Source organism: Echeneis naucrates, chromosome 16 (assembly GCF_900963305.1).
Source record: "Echeneis naucrates chromosome 16, fEcheNa1.1, whole genome shotgun sequence".
NCBI lineage: Eukaryota > Metazoa > Chordata > Actinopteri > Carangiformes > Echeneidae > Echeneis > Echeneis naucrates.
Window position 1 is genome coordinate 11,138,755 of NC_042526.1, and position 18,659 is coordinate 11,157,413.

General features: G+C 40.3%; 1 protein-coding gene across 2 annotated transcripts in view; it reads right to left on the reverse strand.

The window, feature by feature from the left end:
* Window positions 1–7,720: 7,720 nt before the first annotated feature.
* LOC115057055 (voltage-dependent calcium channel subunit alpha-2/delta-1) overlaps window positions 7,721–18,659 on the reverse strand; it is a 53,858-nt gene continuing 42,919 nt past the window's right edge. The window contains exons 25-38 of one of the 2 annotated variants that reach the window (XM_029523945.1): window positions 17,863–17,944; window positions 17,304–17,366; window positions 16,621–16,724; window positions 16,009–16,095; window positions 15,862–15,929; window positions 15,719–15,757; window positions 15,455–15,526; window positions 14,256–14,408; window positions 13,880–13,932; window positions 13,451–13,506; window positions 13,218–13,347; window positions 12,375–12,487; window positions 11,530–11,612; window positions 7,721–9,634 (exon numbers count right to left, since the gene is read on the reverse strand). In XM_029523945.1, the coding sequence (XP_029379805.1) occupies window positions 9,527–9,634; window positions 11,530–11,612; window positions 12,375–12,487; window positions 13,218–13,347; window positions 13,451–13,506; window positions 13,880–13,932; window positions 14,256–14,408; window positions 15,455–15,526; window positions 15,719–15,757; window positions 15,862–15,929; window positions 16,009–16,095; window positions 16,621–16,724; window positions 17,304–17,366; window positions 17,863–17,944 (1,211 nt within the window). In that variant the 3' untranslated portion in view covers window positions 7,721–9,526. Of the gene's footprint in view, window positions 9,635–11,529; window positions 11,613–12,374; window positions 12,488–13,217; window positions 13,348–13,450; window positions 13,507–13,879; window positions 13,933–14,255; window positions 14,409–15,454; window positions 15,527–15,718; window positions 15,758–15,861; window positions 15,930–16,008; window positions 16,099–16,620; window positions 16,725–17,303; window positions 17,367–17,862; window positions 17,945–18,659 lie in introns of both variants that reach the window. The other variant, XM_029523946.1, reaches the window with a different exon arrangement.

The following is an 18,659-nucleotide window of genomic DNA, read 5'->3' on the forward strand; positions in this document are numbered from 1 at the left end:
GGGAGATGAAGATGATATGGGGAATGAATAAGTTGATACACACAGAAGTAGATGAAGAGCAAAGTGAGAAAAATGGATTTACTGTACCGGGAGATTACAATACAGAGCAGTGTAGACAAGGCTGCTCTGTCCCAGCGCATATTTGTGGTGTGTGTGTGGAGTATTAATAGACTTCCTGCAGATTTGTTTGGAAGTGGCAATGTGTGCATTGTGTGCGTCATGTTTTGCATTCTATTATTTATCTTTGCATATGTGTTTATGTACACATGCAGGCGAGCAGGTTTTCAGCTACAGCCGATGAACTGGACCTCAAAGTGACCTCTCATTATTCCAGCCTCTCTTCCAGAGTCCATCCGTGTGACCTTAAGTACTCGAGATGGAGTGAAGTTGAAAATAGCGGGGAGGGATGATGGGAAAAGCGGACAGATGATGTGATAGTCTGAGTGAGTCAGGGTGAGATAAGAGAAGTGGACTCGGACTGAGGAAGCATGGGAGCAGAGAAGAGGCGGCTCAGGTACTCCACAGAAATGAGAAAGGAGAGACATTTGGAACTAGTGGCTCTGTGTGAGATGGGGTTAGTGATGACAGTGGTGTGGAGAGACGTTGTAAACACAGATACTGTGTCAAGAGACCCTGCTGTAAACAAACACACACTTCCTGTTGTCTGTTGGCAGAGCAGGCGATTGCAGTCACTGCTCGTAATTGAGATCTGCTGACAGTTACTGTTAACACAAATAAACTTCACATACGGACAATTTAAAAATATGGCTTGACAGATAAAACCTTTTCATGGCATCCCTGCAGTCTGTCTTCAAGTCATTTGACTTTTCGTATTGAAACAGTGACAGAAAGATGGAGAATGGCAGCAGACGGAAATGCAAAAGTGGCATTTCAACACATCAGTTCATTATCATGCACATTAGCAGGCTGAGTCACCAACACATCCCCCAAATTAGCTTTGAAGAGGATGAGAGGACCCAAACAGATATAAAGCACTCAATATGCCATTGATTTCCCTCTCAGATAATTCACTCCCTAATAGCCAACAACCGCTTATGTCATTGGCTCTGACATATTGAAACTTGCTCTATTGATCGGAGAAGGCAGAGACTGATGACTCATCACTGAAATGCTGAATCATTTATAAATTTAACAAAGCTGTCATGTCTGCAGATCCGTCTGAAAAATTTATGTTACTTATGTGAGTAAAACTTCAATAGTTTTATGCTGCAGTCATTTCCTTCTCAGACAGCAACTTGAAACTGAAATTCACAAACTTTATAATGAGATGTATTGAGCCTTAAGACTCCCAAACCACTTCAATTCAACAGAGCACGCCCAGTTCAGTGCAGAGTTTTCATTCAGCCTTTTGTCTGTCCCTCCTCCTGTGTTTATGGGTGTTGATGTGAACATTCGAGACACAACCTTGGAACAATTCGTGGACAAAATGGCCTGGTGAGTTTGTATATGCACACAAACCATAACTGTTTAAATGACACATCCTTTAGCATGCTAAGCATGAAGCGTGTCGCACAAACACATCAACATCCACCATGCACTCTATTGTGCCGCTCCTTTGACGGTTGATGTCAGTCACTCAAAAATGCACAACACTGACACAGACTGCAAAATACACACAAATGGCTCATGTTTACACACATAACCTATATTGTAAAGGAAAGACTATTTTGTACTTTTGCCTTGATTTGAAATGATCTGAATTGTTTATTTCTGAAACAATGCTCCTCAACACTGTTTGCAGTCTATCATAGTTCTAATGCAATTCAGGATCTTTTAATTAGAGCTTGAAATCAAACCGAATACAATGAGTTGAACTATGCATGAATGTCAGCTATAATAACTGAATATATCTGATAGAGGAGACTTTTTAAAATATTCAGTAATCAAAAACCTGGAATTAGGTCTTAACTGAAACACTTGGTAACATACCAAACATAATAGAAAAGCACATCTACCACAAAGCAACAACAAACAGCCAAGATAGGAAAGCACACAGCCTGAAGATGAGGGGAAAGCGATGGGAATGCCTAAATCTGTGTTTCCTCATTTCTTACACACATGCTAACAGTCAACTTGTGCTGTCTGCTGCTCACTGCTAATTTACCTCCACATGACTCATGTAGAACTGGAGACACACAGGGGATGGGGGTGGGGTGGGGTTGGGAGCAATAAAATTAAAGGGGGGAGAAAAGCTGCTCTGGGGTGGCAGGTACATTTCATCCTACATGTGTCTGTGTCGGACCTCATGCATGTAATTTACGTGTTGATGGTGAACATGGCGTTGGGCAGGCCGGACTCCAGGCAGCCTGGGTCATCTGAGCCCACGTGAGTGATTTGCTAGACACGAACACGGGTAATTGAAACATGAACAGACACAAAAATGTGTATGGTCACACACACACACACACACACACACGTACAAAATCACAAAAAAAGCCTGATCCGTGAGGTCTTTTGGAGACGAGCAGTTAAGTTTTATTGCTTTGCTCCCCATAACAGCAAGCCTGCACAGCAAAGTTGTCAGTGAGACAACACTCAGCAAAACGTCCGTCAGCTTTGTTTCTCCCTCTCTCTCTGTTGATCTAACTCGAAACACGTCTAATACAACACACACATACAGCTGATCATTACTGAGCTGTCAGGTATTTTTAAACAGCTTTTCAAATGTCAACTAATTGGTTCACAATGAACCCTAAATGAAACACCTAATATTTGAGGCGTATCTCCCGCTTTCATCTTCTGTGTATGTTTACCTCTTTAGAAGCCTGAAGTCTTCTTCTTCTCTGCTGCTGTTGGTGCATCCATGATTTTTATTACTGCTGACTTTTGGCCAGTGGAATAACATGAAACTAACGGCAGAAACATCTTTGTGTGTGTGCTTGGTGCAAACACAATGGGGATTGACTCATAAAAATACTGCTGCAGAGCACTGTTAGTAGTCAACACCTCCGCAGGGTCTCTTTCAAACATTTTATAGCTTTGATGTCATTCACAAAAACGTAGGCTAGTGTATAGTGTGACTAAACAAACCTGATCAATGCTGGCAATGACATGTATGCCTCAACCTTTGTGAACACACATATTACCCAAAAACATAACCAGCTCATCTTGTCATTTTATACTGTTAGTCCTCAAGGCAGAAAAAATATACAAATGAAGCCCCTGTAAGAGTTGTAGCAGTATGTGTCCAATTGAGACTGCTCACTGGACAGAGTTTTCCAGTGTCGTGCCTGTCAGTCAAACTAAGTGTTCACATACTCAGAAGCATGCGAGTTGAGGAAAGGTGGAGAGGAGAGAGAAAAACCAAGATAGTGAGAACAGACAAGTGTGTGGTCATGTTTATAGGTTTGGAGAAGCCCGCAGCATTTCCTGATAACTCATGCCAAATGGCTGTTTGCTGTTTCTTTTGTCTACCACCACCTTCTTCTCTCACTGTTTCACAAAGATATTTAAAGGTTTTATTTTGGCTTACATTGTTGCCAGAGTAGGTGGGGGTTTATAAGAACAGGTGCCAAAAAGTCTGAACAATTACAGGAAAATATTTCAAGTTTATTTACAATCCTTTTCTGTGATTAACAGCTTATTTGACACTATCTGGATTTTCCTTTTGTGCCAATCAAAATCTATTCAGTGTTCCATAATGGTTAGTAAAAACATTAAGATTTATCTATAAACAGTGTTTGATCTGAAAGCGTGGGGAGAAAAACACAGTAGATGTGCCTCAGCACTCAGTCCTGCAGCAGTTACTGACAGTGCTGCAGGACCTCAGTGCGCAGTTAGGGATTGGTTTCATTATTTAATGGGATGTCAGATCTTCGATGACCCTGATCCCCCAGCCCTACTGTGGTTTATGGTGGTGGAAAATGTTGACCTCTCTGTCAAAAAATCCAGGACCACTTTTTATTTAAAAAAAACAAAACAAAACAAAACAAAACAAACAAACAAAAAAAAAAAGCATGAAACCAAACAGAACAAATGTAGCCAATTAAAACTGTTGCAGCTGATGTAAACCACATTATACTCACCAGATTCAGGGAAGTTTATCCAGACTTGAGTTGATTGCCCCCTGAGTGCCATGACCCAGAGGCTGCTGAGAGTGTCGGGACGGATTTTAGAGCCAGTCTGAAAATCACAGTGTCATGGAGTTACATTGTTGTTCTAAAAATAGTGCTTGCTGTTAAAGTTCTACGCAGAAGGGTCTTATAGTACTATCAAACTCATGTTAATGAACTTTAGAAGGGTTTACTAATGCTGATCCCTGCAGGTCCAGTCACGGGTCATGTTGTTGATGCAGCATCAGCCTCATGTGTCACTTCCTGCAATGAGTGGAACAAACCCAAAAAAACACTTTCAGACTTTAGCTTTACCAGCAATGAGTCATCCAGTTGTAGCTTAGTTGTCGTTTAGACTAGGTGAAATGCTCTTCTTTGGGGAACACAACACTTTTGTAACATAAGAGGTAACTTGTGGGGGGAGAAGAACATCAGAAAAGGGTAAAACTATCTGTTGATAATAGGGGCGTAACGGTACGCCAAAGTCATGGTTTGGTACCTCGGTTTTCGTTCGGTACATTTTGAAATAACAAAAACAAATCAAAACCAAAAAAACTAAAAAAAAAAAAAAACAAAAAAAAAATCCAAAACCAAATGGGACCTTATTTTTTATTTCTTGTGAAATTGAAAACATAAAACAGTGAAAACATTAAGCATAAAACAAATCCCTGATCAAAGTATTGTTCTCTTTAAATAAAGCATATCTGGGTCTAGGTAGGGAAATAAACATAAGGAATAACTTATTTTATTATTAATAACCTTACCAATGTTGAGTCATTAGTTAGATTAATTAAATCAAGTTTTCTTGGGTAGCTCAAGCTCAGTGAGGCTGGTCTGTGCTACATGTGAAATGAGGCTGGTACTGTAGCATGGCTAAACAACAACAACATATGGGGCTTCTGATAGTGTTCCATCATCCGGAGGAAACAAGGAGTGGTGATTGGTTCCGCTTTGCTTTACCGTGCTCCTTTTTGGTACGCTTGGTACGCACGGGCATTCGTATCAAACAGTTGGCCCACTGAGTTGATAATGTTTTGAAATAACTACATGTCACTCAAATGAAAAGGCATCTGTTCCACCAGTCACTTTTCTGCTCCGTCAGAAGTCTAGGACACGATGATCACACTTTTTTCTTTTTCTTTTGGCTTGAACCTGCTATTGCATGTGTTCAACTCTTGCTGTCCTTTGATTCTCAACTATGTAATGAAGGAATAATGATTACAGTAATTGACCCATTTGAGCCACTAAAAACCAATAAGTAATAAATTTATTCAATACATTGTCATAATGCAGATGGTTTGTTCCCAAAACTACAAAATGAAGCATAAGTTGTAAAAAGAAGCCCCACATTTCCATTTTTACAATTCAACTTTTATTTTAAGTGGCGTTTAATCACTTATTGTGGTTGGTGGTGCAAGAAGTGTTCCAAGAAACAAATTGAAAAGAGCTGCAGAAAAGCAAGCGCGTCTGTAACTTCTTAAGCCAGGCATGTTAAAGGGTACGACCTCGTTCCCATTTACAAGAGTATCCTGTTACAACCTCCCTTCTAGATCATTGCTATATAGCACATGTATGAAGACCTCCCAGTCTGACACATTCCCAAGAAAAACAAAGGTCTTTATACTCTTCCCCAACCAAACTGCGGCCATATTGATTCTTAGATTACCATCAGATAAACACAAACACCATCAAGTGAAGTGCATGTTATGGAGCCTACAACAACCCTGAAACTCTGGTGTTACCATCTGGCTTCCTGCTGTTCCTCTGGGCAGGAGATGGCAGAGCTGTCTTTGTCAATAATGATACCAGAGGCATCACTAAATTGGAAACATGGGGATAAATCCTCAGGCAGAACTAAATGACACACTGGTGTCATCATATATGCAGTTAATTGGTTGTCCTCAATCCGAAAATGGTGTGTGAACCAGTGTGTGCTGCAGGAAGGCAGTCGGAGCTCTGCAGGAAATAACTGTTCCGTTTAAAAAAAAAAAAAAAAAATGCTGATAAGTCAAAGGTCATGCTATTTTCAAATGGCAAGGAGCTCCCATCAAACGTTCCCAGGTTGTCAACTGTTCATGGAGCTGAAATTGAATTGGTTGCCTCATATAAATACTTAGGCATGCTGAATGATAACAACCTGACTTTTAAGCCGCGTATTGATAATTTAGTTGCGAACTTAAATTAGGTTTCTACTTCAGAAATAATATTGTCTTTCATTCCAGGTCAGGAAACGATTGATTTAAAGACTTCTGCCATTACTGGACTATGGAGACTTGCCTGACCAGGCTTTAAAGAAACTGGATACAGTTTATCATCGTGCCCCACATTTCATAACCAGATGTGATAACCGTGTTCGTCATAGTTTTTTGCTCTTTATCTGTTTGTAGGTCCTCCCACTGGCTGACCATTATATACAAATCTTTGCTTGAGTTCCTTCCTCCATGTTTGTGCCTATGCATGCGCACAACCCGCAGCCATTGCGGCCTACGCTCACAGGACATTATTCAGATGCAGTTTCCAAAAGTCAGGACTGAGTTTGGGGAAAAAAGCATTTAAGTTTTCTGCTCCCTCAAGTTGGAATGACCTATAGAAGGACCTAAAACCTTCTGAGTTCATTAGCCTCGTTGGAGGCCATTAGTACTGTTTATGAATGTGTCTGTATTATAATCACTGACATGCTTTAGATCAACATGATACAACCTCTGTGGTTCCACATTTGCATCCACTCATTTCCTGAGCCACCAGCAAATAACATTTATGAATACTTAACTTTAAGGGGAATCTTAACAAACTCTCCATTCATTGGTTTAACTTCTCACCTTAATGATGATCTCTAAGTAGTAGTAGTTGTCAGCACGCTGTGAAGCCCATTCATCTTGTATCGCTTATCTGTTTCCAATCCCAGCTCACACTGGGTGAGGGCGGGGTCATCCTGGGCAGGTCACCAGTCCATCACAGGGCCAACACACAGAGACAGACAGAGACCAACAACCACTCACACTCACACACTCAGACCTACCAGCAAGTTAGAGTAAACTCCCCACAGAAAGGCCCAGGGTTAGGGAACTGGGAACCCAACCCGCGACCTTCTTGTTGTGGGGCAGCAGCACTAATCACTATGCTGCCGTGCTGGTTAGAATCAATGCTGCACATTTCTGAACAATCCTCACCACCTATGAGCGATGTTGGTTGTTGGCAGATTGGGCAAGGATCTGGAACTTGAGAGTAGAGGGAGAAGGCAATCTGATATGAGGTTATATCCTGCTCTCCTGTTTTTAAACGGTAGCAAGCTATCTGACACACAAACATTTAATCACAGACACAGTGAAACACAGATATGTTTGTCCATTTGATAACAGCTGTCTCTCTCTGTAGGAAAGACAACACGTTTCCTCTGCTCCCAGTGGAGCAAAACCACTGGCCAGCTGTGACAGCACAACAAGGACTCCCCTCAGGTCATAACAATACAACACTTTTATTGTGAATATATTATATTTGCACAATAATCAACACCATATTATAAACATTTTTCTTTTCTTCCATTTTCTCTTTTATACAGTAAATAGCATTAGTGTACAAATGAATACAAAATTTATTCAGGCTAGTCAAGTTCCACAAAAGAGTAAATCGTGTACAGTATTAAAGCACAATCAGATATCGGAGGGACACACACATGCCTGCACATGGACACGGGACCCCCCTGTGTAAAACACAAGTCAACACGCAATTTTGATAGACAGCCATAACCTGACCATTCAATACCCACAGGTCATCTTGAAGGCGAGGTGGAGAGAAATCAGCTTTAATTTGTTAAAAAAGGGAAATAACTAAGGGGACGCTAACCTGAACACTTATGTGTGATCTGTATGACTCATGGCCATTGTAAAGGCTATACAAAATTGCTATTAGTAGGAGTTTATTCTCTCAGTTCTCTTCAGCCCACCCTGATGCAGACTGTGGGTATGGACAGCGTTCATACACAGAACAAGCTCATCCCATAACGTTGCAGCGTTTCGACACTGAGCCTTCAGCGTCTGCTACACAGCACTTACAGAGCAACACAAAGAGGAAACAAGCATAAGGAGGAGAACAGCAAGGAGGAGAAAACAAAGAAACAGTCATTTTGATATGCTGATCTCATTCACAAGTCATCTTGGCTCCTGAGTCTGGTGATCCAGAAAGGGAACAGAAACAGGACTAATAATGAGAGGTGTTGGAACGCAAGCTCAAGTCTGGTTTCTTTTGAGCAGGGAGGAAAGTGATCTTCCTCGTCCATTATCAGAATCACTGGTTGTTTCTACTGTTGTCTGGACCACATAGAGGAGAATAACTGCAGAAGATTCAGCCCATTTCACATCACATCACTTCAAGGGCTACCCTCTGTGCTATATTAGAGCAAGCATTAGCATAGAAGCATACATGGTAAAAATACTACTGTGACGCATTGCTTCATTCAAATAACAGACTGTGTGAGCTACTATTTAGGCACTGGGGATTTTATGCATCAAACTGAAGACAACCAAAGCTGTAAGACCAAGAACTAACATGTGAAACTGTAATATTCTACTTGATTTCCCTTCACATGTGTGTTCCCGACCTCACTTATTTCTCAGTGAGGTATCTCTCTAGCTAACATTGTAACTTGAATACTGATGCATGCCCAAGTCTGATGATCTTTTAAAATAAACTAGCCTGCAGATTCTCTGTAGTAGGTTTGTGTGTATCTATGGTCCTTGGTACTGCATGGAGCTTTGGTGTCAAAGTATCGGTGTTGTCTTTAGCTCTGTACTGAGCACAAGCTGCTACAATACAACACCTAGCTAGTCACAAAATGCTTGTTGATTTGTTGAGTAGAAAAAAAGAAATAGATAAATAGATAGGTACAGTACATTTCAAAAACACTCAAACAAAAGGGATACTCTTCATACTGTAGTTGCACAGGTTGCTGAAATAAACAATCATTACAGCATAATGATTCATACGCAATAAATAGAATAAGCAACAAACAATACTGACAACTACACATATCAACGCTGTCAGTGAACGTACAGTCTTTGAATGGTATTTAGTTGGCATAGTGGGACAATTCTCCATCCTCCGCTAAACAAGTCAGGGAAACGAAATGAGGCAGAATTAAAGGGTTTGGTTAGCTCTTACTCTTGCACCATTGGAGAGTATATAGGAGTGTATCATGGAAATGAGTGCAGCTGAGCACAGTAAATGTGTCTCTATTTTTGAAAGTGATGAGCAGGAAATGAATGAGCACCCTTTGGCATTGGAAAATGGAAACGTTGAAAAGTATTTTTGAAAATATTCTGCATACATCCTGGATGGCATATTGGAATGTCTTCTGGCATCTCATGAGATGATGATCTGTCAGTTTTCATTTATGAATGGGTGTGTGGTATGTATATATATATATGTGTGTGTCCGTGTGTGTGTGTGTGTAGAGGTCATGACTGTTGTAAAGATATGATGAGCCACAGCAGCAGTTGGATCCCGAGCATTGGCCAACGACTTGGGCTTAGGCAGGTCCCTCCCCCACAATCTGAATCATCCTCCTGTTGGAAAAATCTCTTGTCAATTGATTAGATAAGATCCAGGAGCTCTACTGTAATGACCGCCATCATCACTACTTCTGCTACAAAGCAGATAAAGTCATTTAATGTCTTAACCTATCGTGGCATATTATATTCTACAATACTGGGTTACTGACACATAAGGCATAGTTTAACATTTTGTGGGAATACACCTGGAATCAGGGAAGCTGAACTTAGCACAAAGAGAAAACAAGCATATTTTTTTTAGACTTCATTTCTGAATTTTACATTTCATGCATCTGCATGTATGCACACACACCTGGCCATAACAGTGTGAGACTGTTTGGTATTCATGATATGTGTGCATGCGAAAGGCTTAGGAGAAAGAGGCGGGAGTCTTCTGTGTTCAAAGGGCAAGAAAGCCATGTGAAGCTTCCTCTGTTTACTGCAGTAACAAAATGGACTGGCCTGAACACAAGCTGTCTTCCTATGAGCAGCTGAGCCAAAAGTAATGGGACAGATGGAGACAGAAAAAGGGACGCGGCCCACTTTTATTCTGTTCATCTACTTCCTGAGCTATTCCTACCCTTTCCCTCGCTTCCCCTCAATATAAACACTCAGAGACATGAATTAGTGGTCAGTTATGTGTGTGATCTACGCCTTCACAACACAATGAAATGCTCAGTTCACAAAGATATGGGAAATATTTTTTCTAAATATTTGGATGTCTTATAAACTGTTCAGAGTTGGGTGGTGATGTAATGATCTCCCGCATGATTGGCCTACCTTTCTCCACTTTTCTTTTATTTTAATTTTTATTTATTTTTTTTTTTTACCAATTTTGTTCTATTTAGACAGTTTTTCATGTTTCATGGGAATTTACATTGGTGCATTTGCTACTGTTTCGTGTCTGGATTCTCTGGGGCTCTAAGCTACTTCCACAGGTTGAGGTAAAACATGATTTTGCAGTCCTGAAATAAGTTTGTTTGACACAGCATTCATAACACAAATGATAAGGTGATGGCTATAGATATTTTTACACATGGTTTTGTGCTGCAATTATCGAGTGGTGGTGAAAAAATATTGAAATGATTTAACACGTTTAACTGCCAAGGGTTCAATTTGCTGACCATCTGTCTGGGTAAAAAATAAAAATAGAAATAAAGAAGAAAAAAAAACAAAATGCAAATGGAATAAAAGATGGAGCATTCTGTTAGGGTTACAAACATGCAACAATGAAACAAATATTAGTTTACTTATTATAGTGTGCCATCTCCTTCTCCAACTATTTCAATGAATATCAAAAAATATTTAAAAAGTAAACTTGGCTAAAATGGCAAGTAAATGACATTGATAAATATATCTCAGTGATGTGCAAATGTTATTCAAGTGTATCAGCCTATGAAGGGTTGGGTTTAACTTGCCTGACTTGGTCTTGCTAGCACAGTGTAATATCTGAGGGAGAGCTAAGGTCAAAGGGTCAGGGCAGTGAATAATGAAGCAGGAGACACCAACCCTGAATCAGGAGCAGAAACAAGAAGGGCACTGTGGAGCTCAGTGCAGCACCTCTGCTGATTGGGCACAAGACCTCATCCTACCAGACAAGAGCAGCAGCCAAGGGGATGCAGAATGATAAAACAGGAATGACAAGTGATGATCAAAAAAACTCATATAAAACGAGAAATAAAAAGAAACTAGTGATGGAGTGGGGACGGGAAAAAAACTATTTTAGGGATTAAATTAAGTTAATAAATCAGAGTGGAAGAGCAGGCAGTCAGCATTGTTTTGAATCTCTGCAGAAAAACCAACGCTGATCAAAACCAGACAGAAATTGACAGAGGCCCACTGCAAAACCTCACAATAGAGTTGTTTCCAGCAATGCTCTCTGCATGAAAGCACGTGTGGTTGTTTCTTACATTTTCATTGTAGTCAAAACACACATCCGGCCCTTTGCGGTATCTAGGGTTCTGAGCCAGCTCACAAGGATCTGGACCTTCAGCTGAACACAAACTCTTAGGAAAATGTGAGTACAATCAGCAGTGCAGATTTAACACTTTTAACAATAGCAGTTAAATGATTTTCTGTGTGTTAATGTCCCTGCCAGAGTCTTATGCAGTTGCACAACATCAGCCTTGGCTAGATTTACCCTCCTTCATTTATTTACTCCATCGACACATAAGAGACTAAATAGAAGATACTATCAGGCATCATATGCACTACTTCATGTGGTGAGGCACTCTATATATTTAGACTATATCACATGATGTTATAAATATTTAGTGTACTCCAGCACAGTGAATGGTGTCATTATTAGCAGCTACGGGCCCCTGATGTGACACCATGGTGACCTCTGATGATGACACCTTTACGGTTGCACCAGCAGGACGATACATTCAAAGCACATCTGTCAAACAGATATCCTGAATATCTATCTATATATACACATGTATACACACATTGTACATACACACAAATACACCCCTGCCCTTAACCTTAATTCATCTTGATGGCAGCGTGCAGCCAAGATTAATTCAAACAAAGTAATCTGGGGGTAACTTGAGACTGGCTTTCATATACTCTGCATCTGGTTTACTGTTCACCCGTGAACATTCAGGAGGGACCCACGGCAAACTCCTTAGGTGTGTGTCCTTGTATTGAGCGTTTAAAGCTCTGCTGTCATATGGGTGATGGATGGAGGGCTGGAGAATAAAAAGGAAGTGTAACTCTGTGTTCGATTTTTACAAGTTAAGTGAAAGGATACAGGGTTGTTCAGCCTGTCGTAGTGGTCTGGGGTCACACGACAAACATGTTGCCTTGGCATCAGTGATCAGGAAAACCAGGTTGGTGTTTGGCAGCTTCTCTGCACGATACATCCTAGTGAGCCAAATACATATACAGTCTGATTCATCATTATGCTTCAAATTTGTCATCCAGCACGAGCTCACATGCAATGATAAATCCCACACAGTAGACTGAATTTACATATACAGCACAAGGTACACACTGCATACACATGCAGGTATGCCTGCATTGGCGCTTATGTACACCTCCATACTGCTTCCCTCCTTTTGGGATTGGCTTTTTATAGTGGTCATGAAAGTTTTGGTGTCTGCAGTCGTTAACATTGGGGAGTAAAACACCAGACACGTGGGACTCATAATACCCAGTAATTACAGCCATATTTAACCCCCTCAGACAGCCCAAATTGACACAAGAGGAGGTTAGAGCAAAGTAAATGTGCAGTGCTTCGTGAATGTGTGTATTTGTGAGTTTGAAGTACAGCCAGAACAAAAAGGAAGAAAAACAGATAAAAGGGCTTTTGTGCTTCCCTCTCTAATTCCGGTCACTGACAGATCAAGGTAATCTGTGTCTGATCAGGACTCATCAGAAAACAGCTGCCCAATTTCAGGCTGGAAAACAGAAGGGGCCAGGAAACTAACATTATTCTGCAGACCATTAAACAGAGAGATCTCCAGGACGAAGACACCATAAGAGGGGGAAAGTTTTTAATAACACAACCACTTTATCATATGAATGGGCAAGAAAAAGAAGCAGAAACTACACATATTCATAGACATGCTTGTATGCAGAAACGTGTACATACCTTGAACAGTTTCCACAGTCCAGGACACCTGAATAGGACCTTTCATCATTGTCAAAGAAGTACTGAGTCTGCTCTGTGATACAGCTCTCTTTAAACATGGCATCTGGTATGTCTTCATCTGTTGACTCCACTGAAAATATGATAAAGGTTGAATAAAGAAAAATGCAGACAGACAGATAGACTGTCCAGCACCCTTATCTCAATGTGGGTGCTTGACAGTTTTTATTGCTCACCTGCCTCTAGAAGATTGGGGAACATGAGACCAATGAAGAGCTGTTGGAGTATCGACCTAGAGAATAAAAAATGGGGGGGGGAAGAAAGAAAAAGAAAAAGCAAATGAACAAAAATCCAAAATGAATTAAGTACAAGTCAGTTCACCATCTTTAACTTATTTATATATAATTCACTCGTGGTCTAAACGTCAAGGGAAGTATCAGTCATTTTACTCTCAAAGCCGTTTATATTGAGGTTGGACAGTCATATAGCTGTTGATGCAGTACAATGTTGCATAACTGCCCTTGTCCTCCACTGATCCAGCCGCTTCAAACCTCAGCAACATACAAGTCCACTTCTGTACAAATTCCTGCCCTTAAGTGCAAACAAACTCCCACCCTATAACACACACAAACACAAAGCAAAACAAGTACAACCTGAATACTCACCAGGCAGCACTGGAGGCCCACCAGCCAATGGTGAGCAAGTCTGCAATGGTGGGCTGGAGAGTGGCAGAAAAAGAATAATATAGAATAATGTAGAATAATATAAATCCAAATATTAAGCCCGTAGGTATGGAGAGAAAAATCTCTTTATTTTAAATTAAAGATTGTTGCTTTCATAATTCCTGAAATCGACGATAAGTGTCCTGTAGTATCTGAATGTTATAGAATGGAAGAATCTGAAAATGTATATAGTTTTCTACGCGTAGCTTTTTTGCTTTAAGAGCAGTTAAAGAGGGTTTATTGTAAAAACAGAAATGTGTTAACAGTAATTATGTGAGCGTGACTGCTGTCTAACAGCTTGTGCAAGTAGGTCTCTGACCACATAGACGGAGCGGGGTCCTGCTGCTGCCTTGCTGTCTTTCTCTGGGTCGCAGACAGACTGGTAGTCATAGGTCTTGTTAAAGGAGTACAGGGAGGTGTTGACCAGGTTGATCATCAGCACCGGATCCACCTCGCCAAAGAACTGACCTATCTGCATAAGTTCAAATGTGCACAAATAGCAAAACCAGTCTGTAAAGACAATGTAAAAATCTATAGCTGTGTCTAAGTAAGTTATTTAAGTGTCTTACAGTCACAATACCAATCACAACATTTGTATCTACAAGCCAATCCCGATGAGCCCCTTCAGTTGTTTTCAAAAACCTGCCATGCTTAAGTCATGAAGCATGCCCCTGCCATGACCTTTCACCCGGAGTGTCACATGGAGCAGATCACTATATAGTTTCACAAACAGTGGAAGATTAGAGGGATGAACAATCTGCAATGTTTTTATGTGTAGATTAGCATGGTCTAACTGGTTGAGCATAAACTTAAGAAAATGTGTCCATGATAACTGCACTACATACGGTAGGTATTGTTCCACAATAGCACAGAATCAGCCAAAAGTTCTGCTAAATTCCCACGACTGTCAAATATATCACAATTTGTGAAAATAAAACAGACTGCTCATTCAAAAGCTTGAAGGGTATAAATTGCATGTATGTCAGACAGTGTGATAGTTCAAATTGTTCAAAGAAAGCAGATGTTCTGTCTCAACTAACATGAAATGTTGCAAAACTTGCAGTATATCCCAGCACTAACACACAGGGGCCCAAAGAAGCCTGAGAGAGCTGAGCTGACGTCATTGATACACAGGGGAGTCACTTCACTCCAGTTTCCACGACTGTCTAAAACCCATCAGAACCTTCCCTTTGATCCTCCTCCAGCAGTTAGTGCTTTAATTTATCAGAGAAATGGATGTACTGCTGTCCTACGAGGGAATAACTTCACTGAGTCACGGGATCATTATTTGACCCCTTTGCAAGGTTGAACAATTTCTGTGACAAGCTAGAGGTAGAAAAATGTATGAAATAGGGTTGCTGAATATCAAAATCTTTATTTTTTCTGACTATATGCCTATATGCCTTTTTTTTGTTGTTGTTGTGGGTTGATTTAGACTTATTGTTTGGAAATTGATACCAGATAATTTATGCATATGACACTATGATGAGGTGAAGGAAATGGTTATTGGTGGCTCACCTGGGTGATATATTCTTCCTGATTGGACATGAGAAGAAATCCTCCATCATCGAGGATCACGCAGTCAACATGCTGCAGGGTAAAAATATTATATAAAAAATATCCAATAAACCAAGTGGTGATAATGTGGGAGCTGAATTTCTCCTTCCAATATGGTAAAAGATAATAATCTCATTTAAATACATAATTACTTTGTGGGCTATGGTCTTATAATAACTGTTTTCTCCTGTGAGGTAATATATGAGTCCTAATCAAGGCCATTACCTTGTCATTCCTCAGACAGCCGCAGATCTCATCTTTGCACTGAAAGTAAGCCAAAATAGGAATTAATACTAGTCAGCACCTGCTAAAACAATAGAGATAATGTAAATGATACAAATCAAGGCTTAGCTATTAACACAACTTACATTTAATTTTAGAGTGGCATTCATGAAAATGTTCATCCAGTATGAGATATTGAGTTTCACTCCCACCACTACAGAATGAATCACAAAACAGAGAGAGTTAAAGTTTCTCATTTATGAGGCATGAATCTGTTATTAGGAAAGACTGACCTGCTGGTTTGAGTGTGACTTTGTCAATGGTGAGGTCCACTGCTTTACTCACAAGAATACCTGACTCAGAAACAGGCTCCTTGCCCTCTGCTGCAATTGAGAGGGGATACACATGGGAAGAAAAAGAGTAATCATGACAATTTTGCTGAAATCAAGTTGAAAAGTACATGGGGAGAAAGGTAGTTTAAATGGGAATAATCACAATCCATTGCGGGGAATTCCACTTTCATTTTTGTTGCTTCTAATTTATGCCATTGGAATGGAGCCTGCAAAGCCGGTACATGTGTTAATCCAGTCAAGTGACGCTAAAAGGACAGCTACATTACACTGACATTTGCCTGTCCCGGTGTGTTAGAGAGATCAGTGGCGATAACAGGAAGTGCATAGGGCAGAAGGGAGGGAGGGTGTGGAGGAGCGCTGAAAGACACTGCAGGAAGAGAAGAAGGATGAAGGGAATGCTATCAGACGCCTGAGAGTGGGATCTTTGCTAGTAGTGTTGGGATGATTTCCAAAGGCAGAGCGGGATAGACCTGATGCCAGACCACACTGAAAATCCTCATGCTTAAAAAAGTGTGCACACATGTACACATTTGACCCTTTCAAAAAACTTACTGCTGAAAGACGGAGCTGTGAAAATATAAATTTCATTGTCCAGGGTCCTCTTGTAGAAGCTGGACTCATATGTCTCAGGATTCTCTGTCCACTCCTCCCCAGCACTGAAAACATTAATGAAGTCAGTCATGTAAGGTTATATATGGACAATTATATGCATGAAACAGAGTGTGTTTGATCTATTTGAAGAATTTATATTTTAATCTGTAGCCAAATATTAGTCATCAATATGAGGGTCCCACCCAGTGGCGTTGATATATGACAAGCAAGAGCAATAACTGAGTGTATTTCATGTTTTATAGTCTGGAGGAATACACATTCAACTATAGTTGTAAGGTTATATTCTGACAAAGTTAGGAACTTCAAGTGAAGTCAGACAAAAGTAGCAGTAGGAAATTGAGGAAAATGAGCTGCACTTGGCTGCTGGGTCTGTGGTTTTGACCCATGTCCTGTACTGGCCTGGCAAGCTCTGGGAGTTCAGCTTTAAGTGTCTAATCTTCCATATTCTGGAAAATAACCCAGTGGAGCAGGTGAGTAAAGCAGCCAAAGGTATCACAGTTTGGATCCATTTCCATCTCACAGATTTACACCACCATGTATTTGGGCAAAGCTTGCTGTGCTATTTCACAATCCAAGAACTAATATTAGCTGTGAAAACTAAGAAGAAAAAAAAGGGAGGGTACCTTCTCGGATAGACTCTAGTAATTCCTCCATCTGTGGCTACAAACCTGGCCACTATCCCATCCCTGAAAACATTCAAATAAACCGCCAATCAAACATTAAAGTAAATCACACTGATGATTATAATAAGAAGTGCTAGTGAACTGTGAAACTGATATGCAGACATGACACAAATTGTTTTATGTTCAGAATCATTTGTCTCTATATAGTATGTCTTAATGCTAAACAGATATCCTGCAGTGTGTGCAAGCTTGTGCTCACATTATTTCAGACAAGTGGGCATAGCATGAAAGGAAAAACCCTGATGTAATTATTAAATTTTCTTCATAAAACAGCATGTGTTGGCAGAGGTCAGTATGGGGTGCTCTTATATGCCTTTTATACTTTGCTTTCATCGTGCTTCACTAGTCAACCAGACTTGAAAAGAAAGAATTTGCTGGCTGAATCATTGACATGAAATAAGTGTCTCCTTGGTAGTACAAGTTCCATTAAATAGTGCAGAAGTTTGCAATATTTTTGCATTGCAGAAGGCAGAGAGAAGCAGAAAGGTTTGGTACTCACACTGACTGCTCATTCCAAAGTTTAGCCAGCTCAGCTGTCAGACCTGCATCCAGGATAAGTCGACTCACAAGGGACACATTACCTTAAGGACAAGATCAATTTTACACATTTTGAACATTTCAGCACCAATATAACAGTGCTTGTTTTAATGATAATGACAGCCTGTTGTTTAAAACTCTGAGCAAAGCTAAATTAATAAGCTTTAATTTTGGCTTAGACAAGACTTAGTGCCCAGAGCAGAGCCCATAGCCCAGCATTTCTAGTCAAGAAGAGCCTTTTCCCACAATGGAATCACGGGAGTACATTTTGTTCGAAGTATGTGCGTAGTCTCAGCACAGTCTCTCCTGAGTGTTACTTGGAATCATATGATCGTCACTTTTGATGAAGATGCAACATAAAGCACAAATGGAAGGAAGTAGAGCCTTAGTAGATAATTTGACCTTGGGGTAAACTGGATCATGGATTCCTTGATCCATTAGCCGGATGATGACAGTAAACCATAGCAGGGGTGAAATCCATTAGACGATGACAAAGTTAACATTATGAGTCACAGTGTAGCATGACAGCATCGCTTTTTTAGGAGAGCAAGATGGTCTGACTGATGTCACCGTGCTTAGATCACACTAATCAAATGCCCAAACTCATGCTGTGACCTTCAGATGTTTAACTTCTTGAGGCGACTGGAGTTTAAAATTTCACCATAAGTAACAATAAAACACACCATGCATGTATGCATACTGACTACCTCTACTTTTATTTTTGCCCACATCAGAAAGCAACATACTGAACATTGATTT